Here is a 23,689-nt window from a genome sequence, read left to right as displayed (position 1 = left end):
CTCCATCTCTCCATCTCCATCATCACCAACTCCATCATCTCCATCTCCATCATCACCAACTTCCTTATCTCCATCGTCACCAACTCATCTTGATCATCTCTATTACTACAACTGTTTTTGTCACTATCATTACTATAACTATTATACATTGAATATGTAGCAGTTAGGATTTTAAACCAAATATTCTGACTCCAAATTAAAAATTGTTTCCATAGCACCATTTCCTGGGTCTGCTTCACTTAGGAAGCTGGGGACTTCAGTAACATGGGGTTAATAGTCCTTATACAGCCTGGTAGTATAAGTATATCCTGGTAGGTCGTTATGAGGAAAGTCCTTAGCAAATAAACATTGGAGCATCACAGGAGAGCTGCTATTGTTGTTGCTATCACGATTATCTTTATTATTCTGTATCCCTGCCTCCTGGTACTGACCTCTTTCCACGTGGGGCCTCTTGAATCAAGCCTTTGAGGGAAGAATGGACAGGAGACACTGTTTGCTGGCTTTCTAAAGAGCCATGTGTGGTCTTGGTGTGGGAGCAAGTGTGTGGGAAGTGCTGCATGGGGGTGAAGCGCTGGGGGAAGGAGACTGAATATCCCAGAGGGATGTTCCATTCAGTGGTAGCCTTTGATCTACAGTGGATTCTATGGTCACAGTTCCCTGAATGCCCTGAAGAAAAGTATTAGGAGACTAGGGAGTGAGAGTCAGAAAGCAAACCTTCCTCTCTTCCCAGTCCCAGTGCCTGGGGTAAGGGTGCATGATTAGCATTAGGCAAAGAATTATGTCCTAATAACTGGGAGTGGAAGGAAAGGGGCCAAGGTTCAGAGTGGTCCACAGATCTCCTCCAAGATTGGGGTTTTCTGGTGCCCATCCTGGAACATGTTCCTTCTAAGCTCTGGTGGGTGAGCAGGGGTCAGTTGACCATTTTCTCTTTTCCTCTCCTCTCCTCTCCTCTCCTCTCCTCTCCTCTCCTCTCCTCTCCTCTCCTCTCCTCTCCTCCCTCTCTTCCTCTCCCTGTATCTCACTCTGTCTCTCTTTTTCTCTCTGTCTCTCTCTTCTCAGTTTATACTGCATTTGCTTATTTAGAAGGTAGGTGGAATGAAGCCTCATGAACGCAAGGACTCTTTTTCCTTTTGTGTTTGTGTCTTCTTCAGTGCTCAGCCCAGAGAAGGCCCCCAATTAGTGGTATCTGAACTGGGGAAGGGAATAAGCATTTCCATAGCAACTACTGTGTGCCAGACACTGCTTAGTGCTTTATAAATATCCCATCGGATCCCCACAACAGCCCTGCAAGGCAAGTTCTGTTATTATCTCCACTTTACAGTTAAGGAAACTGAGGCAGGGAGAAGTTAACTGACTAGCCCAAGTGTCTGAGGCTGGATTTGAACTCATCTTCCTTACTCTAGGCCTAATGCTCTATCTACCATGCTACCTAGTTGCCTAAATTGACATGATTATGCTTTAAGATTCAAAAAGGGATTTTTAAAAAGGCTACTTTTAAAGGAAATGTGGGTAAAGGGACCCAATTCAGGTGCCTAAATGCCCAGCAAAGGAGTTTAATTCAAAGAAGTTCTATGGGCAGACTCCAGGGATGCCACTGAGTTGAATATTCATTTGGTTGAAGAGAGAACAATTCTGGCCTGGGATAGAGAAACTTGGCACCAGAGGGGAGGGAGGGCCCTGTTTTCTCAGTGATCAAAGGAGATAAGAACAATATTTCTGGGCAGACTAGGAAGGGAATTGTAGATGTCTATAAAAGCCTACTTTGTGGGTGAACCTGTGCCATGGAGATTCTCTGAACTCTGATTGGAGACATGAGAAACTTCATCCAACCAGTGACTTGTATGAAAAACATAGACTGCAGTTAATCAGACTGGCAAGTGTCATCCCTTCCCCTCTGAATAGAGAAGAGATCAGTCCTGGCATGGATGGAAAGGAAGGATTGGGGTGTACTGACTTGCTGAGGGTCACATATCTAGTGAGTGCCTGAGGCTGGATTTGAACTCAGGGCTTTTTAACTCCTGGCCTGATGCTCTCTCCACTGTGCCATCTAGTACCCGTGTGACTCTATGCTTGTGTGACCTCCAGAAATGCCTCTCTTTGAATCCCAGTTTCCTTATTTGCATAATAATTCTTATACTACTTAGCCCACAGGGCTCCAAGCTCATAGAGCTGAGACTTAGAGGTAGAAGAGACTTTGGAGGCAGAATCTGAACACAGATCTTCTGACCTTTCATGATCCAGCATTTCACTGTTTCACACTTCAGGGTTTTGGTTCAGGTGACTATGAACAGAGTGGCTGAGGAGGAGGCAGGAAAAGATAGAATTAGGGAGGTCTGGAAGAGAGGCCATTAAATAGGGAGGTGGCAAATTTTGGTTGCTTAGGAGTATTTCAGGGTAGGAAGGATTGGAGAGAAATTATTCTGCCAGATCCCGTGAATTTTTCCTTCCACAGTAGTGCTTTCTTGATCTTCTCTACTGCCATGGTCATTTCCTTAGTTCAGTCCTCCTAATTGGCCTCCTTTATCCAAGACCTTTCCATACTTATTGCCCATTCTTTCTTCTCTCACCTCCCTGTAGGCATTCTGTTTTGACCAAGCTGGACAACTAATTATTACCCATTTCATCCCCTCTCCTGCTTCTGTGCATGCAGACACTATATGGAAACACACTCCTTTTTTTTTTTTTTTTGCTTTTTAATATGCTTCTCTCTGCCTCCAATGACTAGATCAAATGCTACTCTTTCCTGAAACTTTCCTTGATTTCTGCTGTCCCTCGCCCCCAGCTGAAACTGCTCTCTCTCCTCCTCAAATGATCTTAGAACACATTGGCTGGCTCTGTCCTTAACTCCCATCACATACCAGAGTGGCACACTTATTTGTATGGTGGTCATAGTTCCCCTTAAAATGATAACATATTTGAGGGCAATGGGAAAAAAGGGAGGAAGTGAGCATTTATTAAAAGCCTGCTATGTGTCAGGCACTGTGCCAAGGACTTTACAGATATTATCTTCATATAATTTTTCATTCTTGTAGCTCCAGTATCTAACAAAGGGCCTGGGATATAGTAGGTGTTTAATAAATGTTTGATGAATTTGACTGCGGTTAGAAGATTTGGGTTCTAGGCCTGGAAGATCCAGTCAGATTCTCCATCTGACACTGGGTAAGTCACTAACTTTTTTAGAGCAGAGTTCTTGACCCATTCTTGTGCTTTTTAGTGCAGTGGATAGAATGCTAGAGCTGGAGTCAGGAAATCCCGAGTTCAAATCCAGCCTCAGACACTTTGTAGCTGTGTGACCCTGGGCATGTCACTTTACCTCTACTTGCCTCAGATCCCTCACCTATAAAATGGAGATAATAACAGGACCCACCTCAAAAGGTTGTGAAGATCAAATTGGAGGCAGAGAGAAACATATTTGTAAAGCATTCAGCACAATGACTGGTACATAGTAGGCACTATATAAATGCTCACTACTACTACAACTATGACTACAACTACTATTGTCATCGTTGTTGTCGTCATCATCAATCATCATCATCATCTCTTCCAGGCATCTTTGATGATAGCTTTACCATAACTTCTGGCTGGGCAACCCCAAGGAGCTGTCCAGGGTACACAGACTGCCATCAGAGCTTAATCAGTGATTGGGGTGGGCAGTGAGTTGCCCAACCCTACTAACTCCATAACATCTCTGTTCCAGCCTCTGCCCTTCCATTTCCTAGCCCAGATCTTCATCTTTTCTTGCCTAGACTATTGTAATAGCCCCTCTCACACCAGTTTCTCCCCTTTCTAATTTGCATATTATATATATATATATATATATATATATACTTTGTAGACACTCAGTAGTATTATTGCCTCTTTAAGATCATGTAACTTCTACTCAGAAAACTTCAGTGGATCTGCCTTGCCTACTGAACAAAATGTAAGCTGCTTATCTGGTGCTTGGAGCCCTGCAGAAGCTGATGTTACATGACCTTTTCTTCCTTATCTCATGTCTTCTCGCCGAACAAGACCACTCTTCACCTGCTGTTCTCATTCCGCCCTGTCCCATCTTCATGTCTTGGCCCATGTGATTTCTCCATACCTGGAATGAACTTTCTAGTTCCCACCTTGCCCTGATATTCCAACCTGCTGAAGTTTGTTCCTTCCTGGTCTAGTTCAAATGTTCCTTTGCCCATGAGGACTCCCCAGCTGTTAATCTCTCATTCATTACTTGTTTGTCACAGCACGTTGCCCGGACCCCTCTCATGTACTTACTGCTCCGTCCCTTCTATTATAGAGTTATTTGTGTATGAGTTTTCCCTGCTTTGAGAACAGAAGTAGCAGGAGTGGAATGTGCATGAGGCTGAAAGTGACGGACTCCACCCTCTCACTGTCTTATTATCTGTGTGATGTTGGCTAAGTCAGTCCATCTGAACCTTAATTTCCTTATCTGTAAAATGAAACTAAGAAAGTCCCACATTACCGTGCAGGGTAGTTATGAGGAAAAAGCTCTGTAAATGTTAAAATGCTCTAGAAATGTGTACTGCTGGTATTTCTGTATCCCCAATGCCTTAGGCATGGTAGCCATTTAATATACTTTTGTCAAACTGAATTCAATCAACATAAAATGGGTTCTGCCATCCCTGAGCTCATGAAAGATGCAAAAGTAAGGACATATTGGATACTGTTTGGGGAGTCAGTGTTTCCTGTGGATTGGCAAGTATTATGAATTTCCCTCTGGAACAAGCTCAGTCTTCTCCAGGTCTTCCCCAATGTCTCCCAGATCTGATGAGGAACCCGAAGGTTGATATTTTTGGAAACTAGACCTTTCGCTTCAGCTTCTGTCCCCAGTGGTCAAGGAGTTACTCCTGAGGATTTCTTCTAGCCCTTCCAGAATGCTTTCTTCCCCTATTGTGTCCTGGCTTAGGTCACATGAGGATCCATCCACAAAATGCCCCTTCCCCCCATCACTTAGCTCAAAATAAACACATAGCCACTCCAATCCGTTTTTCTTTTCCTTTCTTTCCTTTTTTTTTTCTTTTTTTTCTTCTTGGTATTTTTTCTCCCTGACCTCCACAGCTTCCCCTCCCCTCAATGGAGTGTCTGTCCATCCCCCAGGTAGCCCCAGCTCCATTCCTGGTCCTGAGAAGGCAGCCATGGCCCCTTGAGCCTGTGTACTGACCAGGCCTGGGAGCATCTCCTTGACCCCAGGCTCAGACAGCAGGACCTGTGGTTTGGCTTGCACTTGGGAATGTGGGGTCCCCACGGCCCCTGGGGGGGCCTGGCCTGAGTACAATGGTGGGGGCAGGCCTCAGAGTTCAGGTTCAAGCCCAGGGTCTCTGCCCCCTGGATAGGTAGGGGATATAGGTCACATGACTGTTTCCCTCTCTTCCTCCAAAAGTGGAGGGGGCTGTTCCCCAACCATTGGCTCATAGATTCCAGAGCCGTTGAGATACCCGTCATCCTTGGTTCCAGGCTCTGGGCCAGATGAAGGCAATGAGTTCTCAGAAATGGAGCCATGTTTCACATAGCCGGGCAACTGGTGATGGCCATTGGCACTGGCTCCAGCCCCAGGAGCTAGTCGAGGGCTGAGGGACAAGGCCAGCCCCCCTCGGGGTCCCACATTGGTGACACTTGTATGTGACACCATGGGACCATAGCTATAGGTGCTGCTGCCACTCCGGGCCTTCCGCTTGAAGTCCAAGGCCAGGGTCCATCGGCTCCACGACTTCTTGATCTCTGCTTGTACCTTGTGGGGAAGGATGAGAGATCACCAGATCAGCCTTAGTGACCCTCCATCCTCAGTGTGTGGTAAGAAGGTGGCCTGGGGGTCAGAAGAAGCCTGAGTCTTAATTCTGCCTCAGGATTCACTAGCTGGGTAACCATGGGCAAAAGACTTAACTCCTCATAGGGTTAATAATACCCCTGCCTCCTCCTCCACAGTCTAGTGGTGAAGGTCAAAGGAGGTCACATTCCTTAAGTCACTCTATAAAGCTTAGAATTGGGTGATTTGCCTGGACCTCTGCTTTGCAGCTAGGTAGCTCAGTGTGTGGATATAGGGCTGGGACTGGAGTTAAGAAGACCTGAGTTCAAATCTGACCTAAATCATTTAGTAACTGTGTGACCCTGGGCAAGTTACTTAACTGCTGACAACCTCAGTTTCCTCAACTGTTACATAGGGATAATAATAGCACCTACCTATCATGTTGTTGAGAGGACCAAATGAGATATTTGTAAAGTACTTAGCAAATGTTTATTCCCCCCCACTTCCTTCCCATTCTTCCTCATGTCATATTTGGTACACATATTGCATCCCCCTGACCAGTTTCTAAGCTCCCTGAGGGCAAGGGACATGGTTCTATAATCTGATTTCATCTTTATTTCCTCTGGTCAAGCAGAGGGCACATTCTAAGGTTGGGGCAGGATTCACACTTACCTCTCCATTGCAGAAACAGTATATTATGGCAACGAAAAATCCCTAGGGAAAGAGACAGACAAGACAGGAAGGTCAAGGATGCCTTGAGTAGTTTCTTCAGGATCTCCACTGCCTGATACATCTCCCATCCCCCAAAGCCTTCCACTTCCAGGAAGACCTCCTTGCTGAGCTGAGAATTTGAGCCCAATGTCTAGAACATCCTTCCCAGGTTTAACTGCAGGTTGAGATAGGGAAGGGGTAAAAAGCCCACCCTATTTTTAAAAGTTCTCTAGAGAAGGAAGATTTCAGCACCCCCTTCCCTTTTCACTCAGGTTGGGATCTCAATATATCAAGTGAGCTGCGGGAAATTCTCTCCCTGTCTCCAATAGTAGAGTGGGACAGATGTAATTACTCACATTTTACAAGATAATTTGCAAGCTGCATTTGTAATACTGAGTTAGGTTTATTCTTCAGTTACTTATTATCCCCTTTCCCCCTCTGAAAATGAAATTATACGTCTTGGCCACTAGGGGGAATTGTTATGTAGCTTCATTCTCTGAAATTCTCAGATTTTAAAAGCTGGAGGTGGACAGATTCTAAAAGCTGGAGGTGGACATTTCCATGGGTGCAGATCATTGTAAAATGATGGGCAATGGCTTGCAAATTTCACAGTTGACAACAATTAGTTTAACTGGCTCCATAGGTCTTTGACGGGCTCCTGGTGCTTGTGAAAGACTCAGCTTTGCTACTGCAGTACCAGTTTCTTTTTCTTTTTGGGGGTGGTGCAGGACTGAATACCCTGGGGAAAACTCCATCCTTGTAGGGCCTGGAGATTGTCCTGGACACTGTAATAGCCTTCCAGTTGCTCTCTCTGCCCCAAATCTCTTCCCCTTCCAGTGCACCCTCTCCTCCTCTGTCAAAATGATCATCATAACGCATAGGTCTTTCTTTGCACATCACTTCAAAGTCCTCACTCACTAAACTTCTACCTCTAGGATCAAATATAAAATTCTCTACTTGGTGTGCAAAGCCCTTCGTAAACTGAGCCTTTCTTCCTTTCCAGTCCTCTATCTTATTCTCGCTATGTACTCTGCAATCCGGTGACACTAGCCTCTTTTGCTATTCCTGGCACAAGATATTCCATCTGCCGTCTCTGGGAGCTTTACCAACTGTTTCAATGCCTGGAATGCTCTCCCTCCTCATTTCTGACTCCTGGCTTCTTTGGCTTCCTTCAAATCCAACTAAAAATGGCCTTTTGCAAGAAGCCTTTCCCAATCCCCCGTAATTCTAGTGCCTTCCCTCTGTGATTATCTTCAATTAATCCTGAATGGATCCTGTTGGTACATAGCTGCTTTCATGTGGTCTCCCTATTAGACTGCGAGCTCCTTTGAGAGCAGAAACTGTATCTGTATAAACAGGGCTTAGCACAGGGCATAGCATATAGTAGGTATTTAATAAATGCTTGTCGACTTGTCCCAACTTTATTCTTGTGCATGAGGATGTGTGTTTCTCATGAGGGCAGCACCTTAGGCACTGATTCAGCTTCCTACCTAGGCAGGTAGGTTTCAGCTTGTGTCATTGCCAAGGGCATCACCACCTTTCCAGTCACCCAGGTTTGCAACTTTGGAGCTGCTCTCAGCTCTTCAGTCTCCTTCACCGACCACATCCAATCATCTACTGAGTTGTGTTGATTCTATTTTCACAGCATCTCCCATGTCTGTCTTTTTTTTTCTTTCCTTCCACAAACACAGGTCCCAACCCTTGTTCAGGCCTTCATCACCTGACCAATTGTTCTCCTTGCTCTGCTCCCCTCTCCAATCCATGCTCCACATAAAATCATCTCCCTAAAGCAGATCTGACCACCTTACCCACTTCCCAGCTCACAAAAGACTTTAGTGACTCAATATTGCCTCCAGAATAAAATATAAAATCCTCATCACCTTGGCCCTGGAAACCTTCACAATCTTATTCCAGCCTACCTTTCCAGACTTAGATGGAGTAATATTGCCCTTGGAGGATTTGAGCAAGCTGAGTTTCCCCCAGGTTCCACTTTGTGCTTTTGCACTGGCTGCCTCCCTACTCTCCCCATGTCTGGAATGTTCTCTTTCCTCACCTCCTCTCTTGGAATCCCTAGCCCCCATAAGCCTCAGCTTGGGTGCCAGCCTCTACTCAAGGCCTCTGATGATCCCCCAGGTGGAATACAAACTCCTTGAAGGCAGTTCAATTTTAATTTTTTTGTTTTGTTTTCTGTTCCCAGGGCTTAGCAAGGTGCCTTGCACAGAGTTAAGTAGGTAATGAATTATTGAGTGTTTTGTGGCTAAGAATATGATTCTAACACTCCACTATCCCCCTTTCCCCCACTGCCCACAATTGCTTCTGTGAGCTATTGGGGAAGGCTGCAGCTAAGCTGGCCTGGGTATGGAACATTTATAGTCTTAGGTGTTATCAGCTTGCTGATCAGATCCCCTTTTCTACAGCTAAAAGAAAAAGCTGTTTATGCCTCTGTAGCCCCTCTGCCCAGACTGTTTTAAGGGGGAGGTGTGGGAGGTGTGGAGATTGTGGGCTAACTTTCAGCCCCAGATTCCCCTTAGTCCCTCAATTCAACCTGTAGTGGACTTCAGGGCCTACCTGATTAACTACATTTCTGCTATAAGGGGGAGGAGGATTTATGGAAATAGGAATGGCAAAGTGAAAGTTCTGGCTGAGTGTGCATGCAGAGATGTGCTACAACCCATTGTTAAATTTTGCTGTATTTACATCTAGGAGACTGGCAAATGCTACAAACCAGGGCTCGATTTATTGTTTTGTTGACTGCCCAGACTTAAGAAAGTGGTGGAGAAAAATGTTACTGTCCAGATTAAACTTTAGAGTGTCACACATTTTCCAGTGATACAATAAGCCAGTGATCTGCCCATAGGCCAGTGATCTGCAGTGCCTGAGGACCTGATGGCCACACCTACCTGGAATGAATTGAAGAGCATTTCATAGTGCATTTGGACGTGCCAAAGAATCCCTGATACGTCTGTGTACGGCAAGGCCATGAAGACTATGTAGTGCACCCCAAACAGCGGCATGAGCACTAGTGTGGACTTCAACAGCTTTCTGCAAGAGGAGGCGGCTGGTCAAGGTCAAGGTCAAGGGCAAGACCAACCCTTCCTCCCTCTCCATCTGAAACTTTGCTCTTCTTTCAAGACCCAGTTCAAGTGCATCCTCCTTCAGGAAATTTGCAATTTATCGAATGAAGAGCTGAGAGTTGGAAGAGGGTCCTGATTAGGGCCACTGAATGAGGAGATGAAATATGGGGGAAAGGAGAAGACTCACCTATACTGTTGCCTTGTGTCACATCTCCCTGCATTGGTCTCCCGGAGTTTAGTAGCCAGTACTCTGATTATATTGATAAAAAGAATAAAGTTCACCTGTGGGAGAGAAAAAATGGAATATTATAATTTAGGGAGAAGGGATTTCAGAGTTTTATGTAGCTGGGGGAAGAAGGTGGTGGGACAGTCCTGTGTACTTGTTCCCCTGGGACAGAGAGTAGCAGGAGTCTTATTTCAATGTAGTATAATGGAAAGAATGCTAGTCTTGGGAGTCACAAGTTCTAAGTCCAGGTTTAACCCTTAGGAGCTGTGTGATCTTGGGAAAATAATTTAATTTCTCTGGTTTTCAATTCCTTTATCTATGAAATGGGTAGTTTGGACAAATGCCTATATTCCTTTCCAGATCTGACATTCTGTGATGCTGTGGGACACATGGAACTCGAGGGAAGAATACTCTCTCCTGCCCTTTCTCCTACTTATTCCACCTGCCAAGTATTGTCTCTTTCTGGGTCCAAACAGCCAGATCTCCCGTGAAATCTTTCCAGAATATGCCAATATATGAAAGAACTGTGATTTAGTTGGTATAGGAATACTCAGCATGAAATCTATAACCTTATTAAATACTTGATTGTAGTTTTGCTGCCCAAGTCTCGGAGAGGAACAGAGATCAAAGATGGACTCCATTCATAGCTAATGAAGGGTCGAAGGCAAGAATAAAAGCCAAGTCATCCTAACTCCAAATTCAGTACTCTATTCATTATACAACACTGTAGTCACCTTCACAGGACCAGATGGATTAGACTTGGAAGAGGCCTCAGATATAATTTAGTTCCTCATCTTCATTTAACAGATATGGAAACTGAGGCCTAAGAAAGAGGAAATATGATGGATGGAACGAGAAGACAGATGAGAAATCTGACTGGCTCAGGATCGCTTGGCTAGCAAAATGTAGGACCTTAAACATGAGTTACTTTGACTTCAAATCTTCTGTTCTTTATACTGGGCCAGTCTTCTCGAAACCTCTGCTCTCTCTAGCCTGCCTCTTATACTCAGAACCTGGGAAAAGATCTGAAGAGGGCCATTTACCCTTTATTGTTCAGTCATTTTCAGTTGTGTCCAACTCTTTGTGACCCCATTTGGGGTTTTCTTTGCAGAGATACTGATTTGTCATTTCCTACTCTGGGTCATTTTACAGATGAAGAAACTGAGGCAAATAGGGTTAAGTGACTTACCCAGGGTCACACAGCTAGTAAGTGTCTGAGACTGGATTTGAATTCAGGGCCTTCCTGACTCCAGGCCCAATACTCTATTCACTGTTCCTCTTAGTTACCTATAGTTGGATGGATAGACTTAGATGCCTGGTTGGCATGAGGATGGTCAGGTCCTCTGTAGGCATCTGTGACAGTATTTTAACTGAATCTCTTGGACTCTATGGCCTTTATCTAGCACATCCCACCGGGATGCTCTTAAGTGAGATGTTGTATATAAATTCCTCTGGGAACTTTACATCACTCTATAAACATCAGCTATCACTGTTATGATTATCTTTAATAAGCAGATGGCTTATACTAGACAGTCCCTAAGACCCTGCATCATAGCTCTCACCCTATTATGAGTTCATCTTTTTCAAAGATTCCCCTTTGTCCCTTTCTCCATCCCCCACTCCCTAGATCTCAGCCTAGCATTCAAGGCCTTCATCAGGGGGGTGCTGGTAAATGTTTAAGAATTAAAAAAAAATCTGGAGGACATACTTTAAATCTGCATCCATTAATATATTCTCTGTCACTTTATTAAGTCAGTACAGTCAACAAAGCTATAAATCAAGCCTTGATTTGTAGTTTGCTCATTTCTAAGGTGTAAATAAATGTTCACACTGAAAATTTAACAACTGTCTGGCTTCAGCACATCCCTGATACTCCCAGGCTCCATCTTCCTTATATCACATGACTCCTCTCTTGAGCCCTTTATTCAAGTCAGGCCAGACTCCTCATTATCAGTTCCTCCCACCCCCATCCCCCAATCCTCCAAAGGCCCATTCTTGGCCCCTCTCCTTCCTAAGGCTCCATCTGTCCAGATCTCACATGTCCTCCAAGGGTCCTCTCAAGTCTCAGTTCCTCTAGAGAGTCTTCCCAGACCATCCCAGCCTACCGGGGTCTCTTCTTCCTTAGAGCTCCCACAAGACCTATTCTCTACAGCCCTCACTTGGCCCTAGACACAAATGAACTAGAATGGCAATGATTGTGTTCTGGAATGTTTGGTTTCCCCTTCTAAAATGGAAGTACCCTGAAGGAGGGAACGTGTGCTTCAAATAATCACAGAATATCAAGAGTCAGAAGGTACCCCAGACCTGTGTCTGGTCCAACTGGTACCTGAGTAGAAATTTCCTTTGCAAGATCCCTAATACATGGTTCATTCAACCTCTGCCTGGAGGCCTCCTGTGACATGGAGTTGACTTCTGTCTGGTGTCTGTCTTGTGTTGATCATCTCCAGGTTAGCCTGTATATAATACTTGTTTGTACATAGTTGTCTCTTGTTTCCTTCATTAGAATGAGGGATTGTCTTTGACCTTTCTTTGCATTCCCAGTATTTGGCACATCTTGGCATGCAGTAGGTTCTTAAGCACTTAATAACAGTGCCTGGCATGTAGTAGGCATTTAATAAATGTTTATTGATTGATCAGTTAGAAGTTTAGGTGAATCAACTTCCTAACAAGACCTTAGGGCTAGATAGCAGTTTGTTTGAAAAAAGGATCAGGGGTTCTTAGTGGAAGACAAGCTTGATATGAATCAACAGTGTGATATGGTCACCAAAAAAAAAAGCCAGCATGATAAGATTAGTATATGGGGTAGCTAGGTGGTGCAGTGAATAGAGCACCAGCCCTGGAGTCAGGAGGACCTGAGTTCAAATCTGGCCTCAAACACGTAATACAAAAAAATCAGCTGTGTGACCTTGGGCAAGTCACTTAACCCCAATTGCCCTACCTTCCCCTCTCCAAAAAGATTAGCAGAGTTTCCACAGATTATGAGATGTCAATCCTGTTGGTTTTGTTTGTTTGTTTTTACCATAATCAGATCATGTCCCAGAGTACTTTCTTCTCTGGGCATGATATTTCATAAAGGACATTTATGAGTTGGAGGGCAACTGGATTGGTCAATGACATTGAATACATTCCATAGAGAATGGGTTGGAGGAAGAGGGATGTTTGCCGAAGAAGAGAAGGCTCAGTAATGGGTGGGACAACACGATAGAAGTGTTGAAAGGCTGCCATGTTGAAGAGGGATTTCATTTGTCTTGTTAGAGCCCAGAGTTGGCCATGAATAAAAGTTGCAAAAAGACAAGTTTAAGTCTGTTCTCAGGAAACACTCCCTGACTGTTATTAGAGTTCTCCTGAAGCAGAATGGGCTGCCTTGGGAGGCAGCATGCTCCCTCTCCCTGGTGACTTCGAGAAGAGAAAGGATGACCACTCGTTGGGTGGGTTTGTAGAAGGGATGCTTTCCCCACAATGGGCTTGACTAGTTGGGTGCTGAGATCTCTTCCAGTTCTGACCCTGTGGTTCAGTTGTCTCTGAGGGCATGACCTGTGTTTCCCCATCAGACCAAAGCAGTTTGGTCCCTCCATCTAAGATGGAAGTTCATCGAGGAAGAGTCCATGAGATTCATATGAATCTCAAACTATCAGAGGTAGAAGGGATGCCATACTCCATTGGGTCCAACCTGTACAATGATTCCAACAGCCTTGGAAGGCTGGGAACATGTTTTTCACATAGGTTGGGGTTCCCTGAAGGTAGGGGCCACAAGTCCTCCTCATACCTCCCTCCCCATCCCCCAGGCCCTGCTCACCACAATAGCTGCCAGGATGGGCACCTGTATGATCCATTTCTTATTCCCCGAACTCAGGTCCCAGCACCTAGGGAGACACAGGTTCACCGTGATCAGCACCCAGTGGCATTCCTCTGATGGGCTCCCCCCACCCTGGGCACAGCTGTTCCTTAGACCACTCCTCTAGGCTCTCATGTTTAAAGTAGCATGTATAAAGTACCTAGATGCTCTCTTATTTGGTATCTATAGAAATCCCCCACCCTATTAAACCACCCCCGAAGTGTCCTTTATAAGGGACATAATTGTGCTTTCTTATGCTGATGTCATGGGTCATGGATGGGCCTTGGACATCCTAAGACAACCCTGCTCTGAGGCTCCCCCCAAAATTCCAGGGCCCAAAAGGCCCCAGAGGAGGCCCTGGACTTACTCGGTGTTGGCCAGTGTGGCCCTCACGGTCACCCACACAGCGACAAACACGGCAGGGAGGCCTGGGGAGGAGAGTAGAGGAGAAATACAGAGAAGAGGAAAGAAGGGAGAGCAGAGATATAGAGGAGGAGGAGGTGAGGAGCCATGTAGAAGAGATGAGAGATGCATAAGAAGTATGAAAGAGAGACAAAGGGAAAAGAGACAGAGGAGAGGAGAGGAGGCATGAGGCCCCAGCTCTCCTACCCTCCCACCCTTCAATAGCGAGTCAGCCCATGGTAAGGTGCCCCCATTCCCCCTCCCTCTTTCCCCTTCCCTGGCCTCTGAGTCTTGATTTACCTCTCTGAATATAGACAGAAGGCACAGGAATGTCTAGAGAGGGAAGAGGGACGGGAGGAGGAGAGAGGGAACATGCTGGTCGAGAGGAGAGATGCTGATGTTGGGATGTGAGGAGAGGTAGAAGAAATGTGAGAGAGGGCCAGGAGGATGGAGATGGAAAGGAATCACTGAATTGTAGAGTGGGGAGGGAACATGTCCAGGATGGCACAGACGAGACAAGAAAAATGAGAATGGATGAGAAAAACTGCAGGTGGTGCGGGTGGGGAAGGAGGCAGCATTGGAAGGGATGGGAGCCAAGGTCTGGCATAGGCTGAGGATGATGGGGGGATCCCCAAAGCTGTGAACTCTGTGGGTTGGGCTGCTCTCCAGTCTCAAACTGTGGGGTTCAAGGAGTTGTGGTCTCCAGGATCAAGGCCACTTTGATGAGTAATCAGACAATGTTCAAACTCCTTAAACTAACACTTAGTTTTTTGTCTCCAGCCACTGTGCCTTTGCACTAATTTTCCTCCATGCCTGGAGCACCCTCCCCCTTACTGCCACCTCCCAGAGTCTCTGGCTTCCTTCAAGGCTAGGGTGATGTGCCATCTCTCCAGGGCAGTAGAGTTGTGTCCCTCCTCCTATGAGCATGATTCTATGTACTTTTTATTTTTTGCTTTTTGGAGGGCAATTGGGGTTAAGTGACTTGCCCAAGGTCACACAGCTAGTTTTTATGTTAAGTGTATGAGGCTGGATTTGAACTCAGGTCCTCCTGACTCCAGGGCCAGTACTCTATTCACTGTGCCACCCAGCCACCCCTCTATGTACCTTTTAAATGATGCATCCTCTCAGTAGACTGTGAGCCCCTGGGGGGGGGGGGCTGCAGTCATTTTATCTGTGTATCCTGAGGATACCTTGAACATAGCAGGTACTTAGTCAATGTTTGCTGGATTTCATTGGATTGGAAACCTGTCTATTATCTGGTCACCTTTCTCCTCTGCTTTCCCCTCCCCCCTTCCTCTTCATTCCCACTATCTGTCTGATGATGTATATGGACACGTACTTCATCAGGTTTAAAGAATTACTCTGATTCTTCCAGGATTTCCTTGTTTTGGATCCTCTTCTAATTACTGGTTGTGACCCTTGGGAGTTACTGTCCTTGCTAGAATACCCTCCTTTAGCTGGAGGCCCAGGTTGTGTTTTCTTTCCTGATCTCGGCTTCCTTGGTCCCTCAAAGAGGTAGGGAGGGGTCCTTTCTGTCTGGCCTTCCAGACTTGACTTCATTTAGAAGTTGTGTCCATCTGGACCCCAGCTCGGCAGGCTCTCTTTTTGACCCACTCGGCTATCCTGTTGTCCTTGCCTCTCCTCTGATTAAGAACATGGCTCTCCACTCAGTTCCCCTTATCTTTGGGTCTTTCTCCCAGACTTCATCCTCTTCCCAGCTTAAACCCCTCAGTTTTTCTAAAAGCTATTGTCTCAGCACAAACTATCTCATTATTGAACTGTCTCCCTTATCCTACTTCCAGCACCAGCAGCCCAGATGGTTGGCTTAGAGGTCACCTCTGCCAGGTTCATACAGGTAGGGGAAAAAAATCCTAATTTAGCCCTTAGGGAGCTAAACTGGCCAGGTGGAAAGAGCCATGGAAGGGGAAACAGCCCTATATACTATCTGTATGGCCACGGGCAAGGTATTTCCTCTTCTGAGCCTCAGTTTCCTCATTTGTAAAATGAGAGGATTGGATCTCATGACCTACCTATGGACCCACACACCCTGTCCCTGTGCCGCCCGGCCATCTTTCCTAGAAGCTCATTTAACAGCAGTGTTAATTTCCCAGACAGCCTGATTTCTACTATCAGTTTACAATCATCTCACTGGGAAGCATAGCTACCTGAAAATTCACACATAATCTCACCCACGCCCATAAACACAAACATAAAAATGCATGCTTACACAGTGTGATATGAGCACACCCACACAACCACGCACACAGATACACCTAGTCACCATGGGCATGCATATGTGCACAGACTCACGTGCATGCCCACCTGCCGCTCTCCTGGTTACAGATACACACAGAGATACAGACACATGCATGCACACATAGATTCAGATCATTATATACGTCCGTACACACCCATATGCACACATACAATTACTCCCCTGTGGGCACAGACAGGGTTCCCTGGGTGGGCACCGATGCTGTCAGTGACTCTTATAGTATCCACATTGTATGCGCTGTGCATAGCAGTGAAAACACACAGTGTGTACAATGCAGGTTCTATAAAGTCAGGTATGTCCCCCCTCAGGGCTCACCCCGTGGGCTCATTCAACCAAGTGAGGCCCATACCCTGGCCTAGCTTGGCCCAGCCAATACTATACATTACAGCCAGCACCCCACCCCTCCACAAACACTGGCAGCTTCCTATCAGATCTCACCTCAAGAACCTTTCCTGGCTCCCTGTGGCCCATTGGGTCTCTGAACTTTAAAGCTACTGCTGTTAGTGCCCCAGTAGGGTTAATGGGTATACTTCACTGGGCTAGCTACAGTCCTGGTCAGAAGATCACACGTTTATATGTTCTATGATGAGCAAGGGCTAGGCTTTTGCCAGGGGACTTTGTCTTAAGATCTAGGTGTGACCATTGGTCTCCCTGAACTGAGTGAAGGTAGGGGGGAAAGAGCTTTCTGGAGGCAGGTATTCTGGAGGAAGTGGAAACATTCAGCCAAAGCCACTACCCTACCCTAAGTGTCCAACTGTGAAGAGTATCAATAATGTCACGGAGGGAGGGAGAGAGAGAGGGCATCCTTGGCTCAGCCACCTCACCAGAGAATTTTTAGGGCAGGAAAGGGCCTTGGAGAGTAGTCTGAATCTCACAGGTGGGGAAGCCAAGCTCCAGAGAGAAGAATCAACATGCCCCATATGTAAGAGAGATGAGATTTGAACCCAGATCTTATGCCTTCCCATTTAGGATTCTCTCTCCTATATTATGCAGTTTTTACCCCCCCCCCCCCCATATTCCTGCCATTGTTGGGACTTCCTATTCATAATGAGCTGGTCCAGGGTGTGGTAGGCAAAGTAGGGTACCCATTTTGTAGAGGGGCCACTAAAGTCTGTGTATTCCTAAGGACATGGGGGCTGGTGGGGATCCTTTGGGAATTCCAGGGGTCTTGATCACAGGCTGTCAAATGAATGGGTGAAGGGAAGGGTTAACATCCCAAATTCCAGGAATATTTCCTGCCAGAGACAGGATAAGAGAGTTATTGGGTGATGGGGGGCCCAATCCAAGGCTAAGCCATCATATGCTGGCCCCTGTTTTCTGGTTATAGACTGTGTTCTGACCCTAGTTACAGAATAAGCTCTGGAGCTGATCAGTGACATTAAATATTGGAGGTCTGAGCTAGAAGAGACTAATTTTATAGGTGAGAAAACTGAGTTTCAGAGTAGAAGGGGTTTACCTAAGGTCATAGAGAGAGCTAGGGGCAGAGCTGGGCCTGACTCCAATCTCAGTCCTTCAATCCCTGCAACATACCCTGAGCTTCAGTCCTTTCTGTGGCAGTGACCAGGTCTTGGACCCTGGTCCTATACTCATCTTCTGTCACTGATCCCATTTCATTTCCATAAATGCCACTGCTGACCTAGAATAGCCAACTGATTACAGGTCTTTGTGGGTGATTTCCTGAGACTCCTCTTATATGTGGAGGCTGGACAGACTGTGCATGTGTGTGTAAGGGGAATTTCCTAGTGTAGGAACAGAATTATGAGGCAGCTACAGGACAGGCACACAGGGCAGACATAACGTAATCCATGCATGAACCCTAAATGCGCACAGGGAGTTCTCACGATGCAATTATAGAATCACACACATGCACAGAGACCTTCCCAGACACACACAGACACAATGTATAATTAATCCATGGAGCTACAAAATATATGCATGCTCACATGTGCACACGTGTTCACACACACCAAAACAAAAATATACACATACCTTCCATCACACACACACACACACACACACACTTGCACACAGCCACAAGCAGGCACAAACTGCACATAGATGGCCGTATTAGGTCATTGCCAAGGGCAAGATGGGATGGATAGGAAGGCAGGCCTTTAGCATCCCAGTGCACGTACCCCAGCCAAATAATGTGAAACCCCAGAGATATTTTTTCTCAGAGAAAAAAGCCATGAAGATGAGGCTGTGAAGGTATAGGCCTTCCACCAGAATCCAGTAGTAGTTGGTGGTCAGGAAATAAAGGAAGACAGTCACCGCCACTCTGCAGCCCACCTGGATTGAGAGGAGACAATGGGCAGGGAGTTAGATGGAGTTGGCAATGCTTCCAGGGCTACCCTGTCTTAATTCACACCCCAGGTGGGGAAGCGTTCTGTTAGCATGGGGGTTAGTTCTCCATGGACAATCCAAGGTGGCAGAATGAAGGTGGGGCTGCCCCATATTTCACTTCCACCCCTAGAAGACTGAGCCACTTGCTTATGTCTGATTGTGTTCAGGCTGGTACATGAATTACTTTGCACTTTCATGTATTTGTATGTTGGGGGTAAAGTTGGTCCTTGGGCCTGAGAAGCCTTTTAGGGTATACTCTGCTGTGGGAGGGGTCAGTAGTGGGGAGGGACACTGAAAGTGGGAAAACAGAAGGGGCAGTGGTTGAGGATGTGGGGGGTACAGAGTAGATGGTCTGGGCAAGAAGGGACAGGACATAGGCTGGGGCCTGGGACACTCACTAAACCCGCCTTATCAGCATGGGGAGGCTCCGCGAAGGCCCTCAGCTCCTCCTCGGTGATGCGCTCAACTTCGTCTGAGGAAGCCCCCGAGTAGAGCACGGCATCCTTGATGAAGATGCTTATGGCCCGAAGCATGAAAGACACGAAGAGGTGCATGTGAATGTAGTTTCGGGTGCAATGCAGCCTCCTGGAGGGGGCACAAGAAACAGGGCATCAGGTTAGTGGAGCTCACAGAGACCCACAAGTCACAGGAAGAACTGACCCCTTCCCTGCTCTGGCCTCTCCTCCTGCTCCAGGTCCCTAGGTCTTTGATGAGCTCAGGGGAGAACGAACCGTTTCTGTAATAATAACAATGATTATAGTAGCTCCCCTGTCACTTGAGATTTAATATCGACATCTTTCTTTTTCTTTTTTTTTTTTTTAGAGCAATTGGGATTAAGTAACTTGCTCAAGGTTACGCGGCCAGTTATTTCTGGGTATGGTGCTGAGTGTCTGAGCCCGGATTTGATCCCAGGTCATCCCAACACTGGAGCCGGTGCTCTTACTCGCTGAGCCACCTGGCCGCCCCTGACATCTTTCTTTTTCATCAATTCTGTGACGTGGGTAGTAGAAAGAGCATTGTCCCCAATTTATAATTGAAGTTCAGGAGAGTCAATTAGCTGCTTTTTAGTCTCAAAGTGAAGGGCGGTTGCCCCCCTAGAAGAGAAAGTAAAAAGACTGGAATACCAGAGGTTTAGAGCTGGAAGGGATGTTAGAGGTCACCTAGTCTAATCCCCTCATTTTATATATGGGGAAACTGAGGTCCAAAGAGGTTAAGTGATCAGCACACATTCAGACAAGGAGTGAGTAGCAGAACAGGGAATCAAAGTTATATCCAGATAAGAAAGATCAATCTACCGGGAGAAATGATGGCTAGCATTTGAGAATAATAAAAAAAAAGCACCAATTCTGGATTATCTGTGCATTACATGGATAACAAAAAGGACTCTACATATTCTATTTTACTTGTCTTCCAATAAACTTCCATCTAAGTCCCTGCCCTTATGCCTCATCAAGTCCAGAACTGTTAAAGGGTTTTGCATCAAGCTGATGAAGTTGCTCCCAAGTCCTGAGCTGTTGAAGGCTGGGCCAGCAAGGCACAAGCACGGCTAATTCTTACCCATTTGTTAAGGCTTCAAGGACAGGCCTGGGGATGGAGTGTGTCTGTCATTTGAGGACCAGCCTAGCTAAGTTTGGGAAGGGTAATCACCATAGGCAGAGATTTATTTTGGTCATAGGAAATGGCTAATTGTCTAATGAGATGTACTCTTTGATCCCACAACACTGGCGTCCTGGCCCTGAGTGACCCTCCATCCCTCAGCTCTGGGCATTTTCTTTGGCAGTCCCCCAGGCTCGGAATGCTCTCCCTCCTCTACCCTGACTACTGACCTCCTTGGTTTCCTATAAGTCACATCTTTTTCTGGAAGCCTTACTCAATCCCTCTTAATTCCAATGTCTTCCCTCTGTTCATTATTTCCTATTTATCTCGCATATAGCTCACTCTGTTTGTTTACTTGTCTCTCCTATTAGATTGTAAACTCCTTGAAGGCAGGGACTGTCTTTTTTCTTTCTTTTTTTTTTTAATAGCCAGCATTTATCACAGTGCCTAGTACATAATAGGCACTTAATAAATGTATATTGATTGATTGATTGGTTGGGAGGTGCACTACAGATTCATAGGATTATCAGAGTTGAAAGAGACTTTGGAGTTCCTCTGGACTTGCAGACAAGAAGATCTGGGTTGGACCCCCACCTTGGATTACTAGCTATGTGTTAATCTCTCTGTGATTCAGTTTCTCCATCTATGAGAGGAGGAGGATGGATTAGATGGCTTCTCAGGTCACTTCCAGGATTAACTCACTGAACCAGTGAAGCCCCCCTCACTTTACAGATGAAGAAACGGAGGTCTAGAAAGTTTGAGTGTCTTACTCAAGTTCATACAGGGAATGACTGAGAAATTCTGTGAATTCTGTGAGAGATTTAGACCAAGGTCCTGTTTCTCAATCCAGAGCTTTTTTCACCATGACACACTGTGTTGGCTGAGGAAATGACTCCTGATGAAATCCCAGATCTTTGGAAATAACAGTGGTATTGAAGTAATTCTATTAATAACAATGATAATAATAGTAACAACTGGAATTCATAAAGCACTTTAGTAACAAAGCATTTAGTATCCATTATGTAGATAAATTCGTGGGTCTAAATGTACAAACCACACTCACTTGCTGAGCAGAGAAAACAATGGGCATGAATCACAATTCAGTTGAGTTTTACATTCTTTCCCTTTTCTGAATTCTCATCTCCTTGTGGTGTCCTACTGGCCTTTTCATCCCCAAATGCCGCAAACTGGGCTTCTTATGGGATCATAGATCAGAGAATGTCAGAGCTAGAGGCACTGAATTAAGTTGAAGAGTGTATTACATGTAAAAGGGATTCACTGCTTTGCCTTCCTCACAATTTTCTTCTTTTTTTTTTTTTTCCTAGAAGGTGGAGCCTGATTGCTATTCCGGGCTGATTCTGACCAATAAGGAGAAACTTGTTGCCAAAAAAAGAAATTATGGGACCCTCAGGAGGAAGTGACCTCTCCATCTGAGAGTTTGTGACAGATGAGGGGAAAACCAGGCCTGTTCTGCTGGGAACCTTACATTGTTGGAGTGCAGTTTTCAGAGATCAGAGAAAGGGCAGTTAGCATCCCAGGACCCAAAATTCTACAGGGCAAATCCACCTAGGAGACAAGGGAAGCTCTGAAGAATGACCATGCCTGCTTCCAGAGGGTCTGCCCTCCCCCAGAACCTATATTCAATGATTTGTCTACAACCTGCCTAGTAATGATGGGGATGGGATTGTGACTTCCTGACAGGCACCATACATGCTTCCTAGGCATTTTCCTCAGTCCTGCTCTTAGGCTGTGACCTATAACACTCCCTGCTCTGGGCTCCAACTCCCTCGTTTCCTTGTGTCAGTATCCATTTGGGTTCCAGACATCTAGAGAGCAGGAAATGGGGACCTGTCAGATCTCAGCAGCAAGGGCTTCAGCATCTTACCTGAAGTAACCCAGAATCAGCACGGCCACAGTGAGGGAGCCCAGAGACATGGAGTAGCCCACAGTGTAGATCATTCCAAGGCGATCGAAGACTTCCTGAGGGCCGAACAGAAAAGAGTCAGTAGGAGGAGGATAACCAAGGCCTCCGCCAGTCCGAATTTGGGGTCACTGTGGGGAAATGGTGCTATCACATTGGGATCAGCATCAAGGAAGCAAGAGGTAAGAATTCTGTCCTCGGGAAATCTTTTGACTGAGGAGGGGGAGACATAAATCCTGCCCTTAGGGGTCCTCTTATCTAAGGGATAGGGTAGGGGAACCAACACAGAAATATGTAGACTATATGCAGTATATATACAGTATATTTATAATACATATATTTATGTATATGTGTGTATATATGTATGTATATATTCTTACACATACATATGTATGTATGCATGCATATATATGTATGTGTATATGTGTGTATAAGGATAACTTTATATATATGTGTATTTGTATTAGATTATCCTTAGTAGAAAGGAGGTGGGGGTGTAGGCTGGATACTGAATAGCATGGGGAGATGAGAGGCAGGAGGAATTCATCAGGAAAGGGCTCCTGGAGGAGAATTTTGAACAGGGCTTTTGTTTTATGCTTTTTTCTTATGTTCCCCTCAGACAAGGGGCTCCCTGAAGGCAATAGCCTCAATTGCCCTTTCAGACCGGGGACTAGTGTTTCCCCCAAACTTCCAAGAACCAAAGACCAACTCCTTACCAAGGTAGGAGCTAGAGCTTGGGGGCTATCTCTATTCGCTGGCCTTGTTGGGTTCAGTTGCCCCCTCAGAGGCTGGCCTGATGCCTAAGGCTGAGGAGGAGGTGGCTGATGTCACTGGGCAGGGATCCCAATGCTTCGTCTTGATCTCAGGTTCTGGACCACATGTGAGCCAGGGCTCTCCCCACCTCCCTGCCCAGTGGTAGCTGAGCAGCCCTTCCTGGAAATCTCGCCACCGGCCAGGCTGGTGCCAACATAAGGGGCTGGGAAAGAGGGAATGGGAGTCTGGCCAGGTAGTACTGGGGCACTGGGGGAAATTTCATCAGGGAAGATGGAGTCTATAAACCAGAAGGCAGAAAGGGCAGATGGGGTAACCCAGCTCAGCAGAGGCTCTCCATAGGTAGAACTCCTTGGTTTAGTGTCCTTGATACGGGGATGGGGAAGACCTGGCACCTGTCTGAAGGGGAGGTTTGGAGAGAGGGAGACACAGACAGACAGATAGACAGGTTCTCTTCTGTCCATGCCTTTGCTGAGATTTGCTCCCATACTTAGAATGCACGACCTCTCCTCCTCCCATCTTTTTCTATTGAAATCCCATCTCTGTCCTGAAACTTTCCATGACACAGGTCCCCCTGAAGCCTCCTGTCTATCCTGCCCCCCTCCCTGCCCTTGCTGGAGGTGGTCTGTCTTCATATTTCTCCCTGGGCTTTTCCTGGACCTCTTATTTTCACTTATTTCTGCTTCCCTCTATTAGGGTTTTTCATGCAATTATCCTTTCCCCCCTGTTCCCTTTGGAGCAGGATTTCTGTCAAATTTATCTTTCATATCCCCAGCACCAAGCACTGCA

At 46.0% G+C, this 23,689-nt stretch overlaps 1 protein-coding gene across 3 annotated transcripts in view; it reads right to left on the bottom strand.

The window, feature by feature from the left end:
- Window positions 1-4,534: 4,534 nt before the first annotated feature.
- The window catches only part of PTH1R (parathyroid hormone 1 receptor), an 80,030-nt gene continuing 60,875 nt past the window's right edge, over window positions 4,535-23,689 (bottom strand). For 2 of the 3 annotated variants that reach the window (XM_069095898.1, XM_069095900.1), the window contains 9 exons: window positions 22,094-22,188; window positions 19,011-19,197; window positions 18,405-18,558; window positions 13,960-14,020; window positions 13,554-13,620; window positions 9,719-9,813; window positions 9,358-9,499; window positions 6,419-6,460; window positions 4,535-5,731 (listed from right to left, as the gene is read on the bottom strand). In XM_069095898.1, the coding sequence (XP_068951999.1) occupies window positions 5,351-5,731; window positions 6,419-6,460; window positions 9,358-9,499; window positions 9,719-9,813; window positions 13,554-13,620; window positions 13,960-14,020; window positions 18,405-18,558; window positions 19,011-19,197; window positions 22,094-22,188 (1,224 nt within the window). In that variant the 3' untranslated portion in view covers window positions 4,535-5,350. The remainder of the gene's footprint in view (window positions 5,732-6,418; window positions 6,461-9,357; window positions 9,500-9,718; window positions 9,814-13,553; window positions 13,621-13,959; window positions 14,021-18,404; window positions 18,559-19,010; window positions 19,198-22,093; window positions 22,189-23,689) is intronic. The other variant, XM_069095899.1, reaches the window with a different exon arrangement.

Source organism: Petaurus breviceps, unplaced genomic scaffold (genome assembly GCF_028583685.1).
Source record: "Petaurus breviceps papuanus isolate PSGF00001 unplaced genomic scaffold, PetGlider_PUasm1.0 227, whole genome shotgun sequence".
NCBI classification, from domain to species: domain Eukaryota; kingdom Metazoa; phylum Chordata; class Mammalia; order Diprotodontia; family Petauridae; genus Petaurus; species Petaurus breviceps.
The sequence above is the reverse complement of the archived record's forward strand: the minus strand, read 5'-3'. Positions and strand labels throughout refer to the sequence as shown.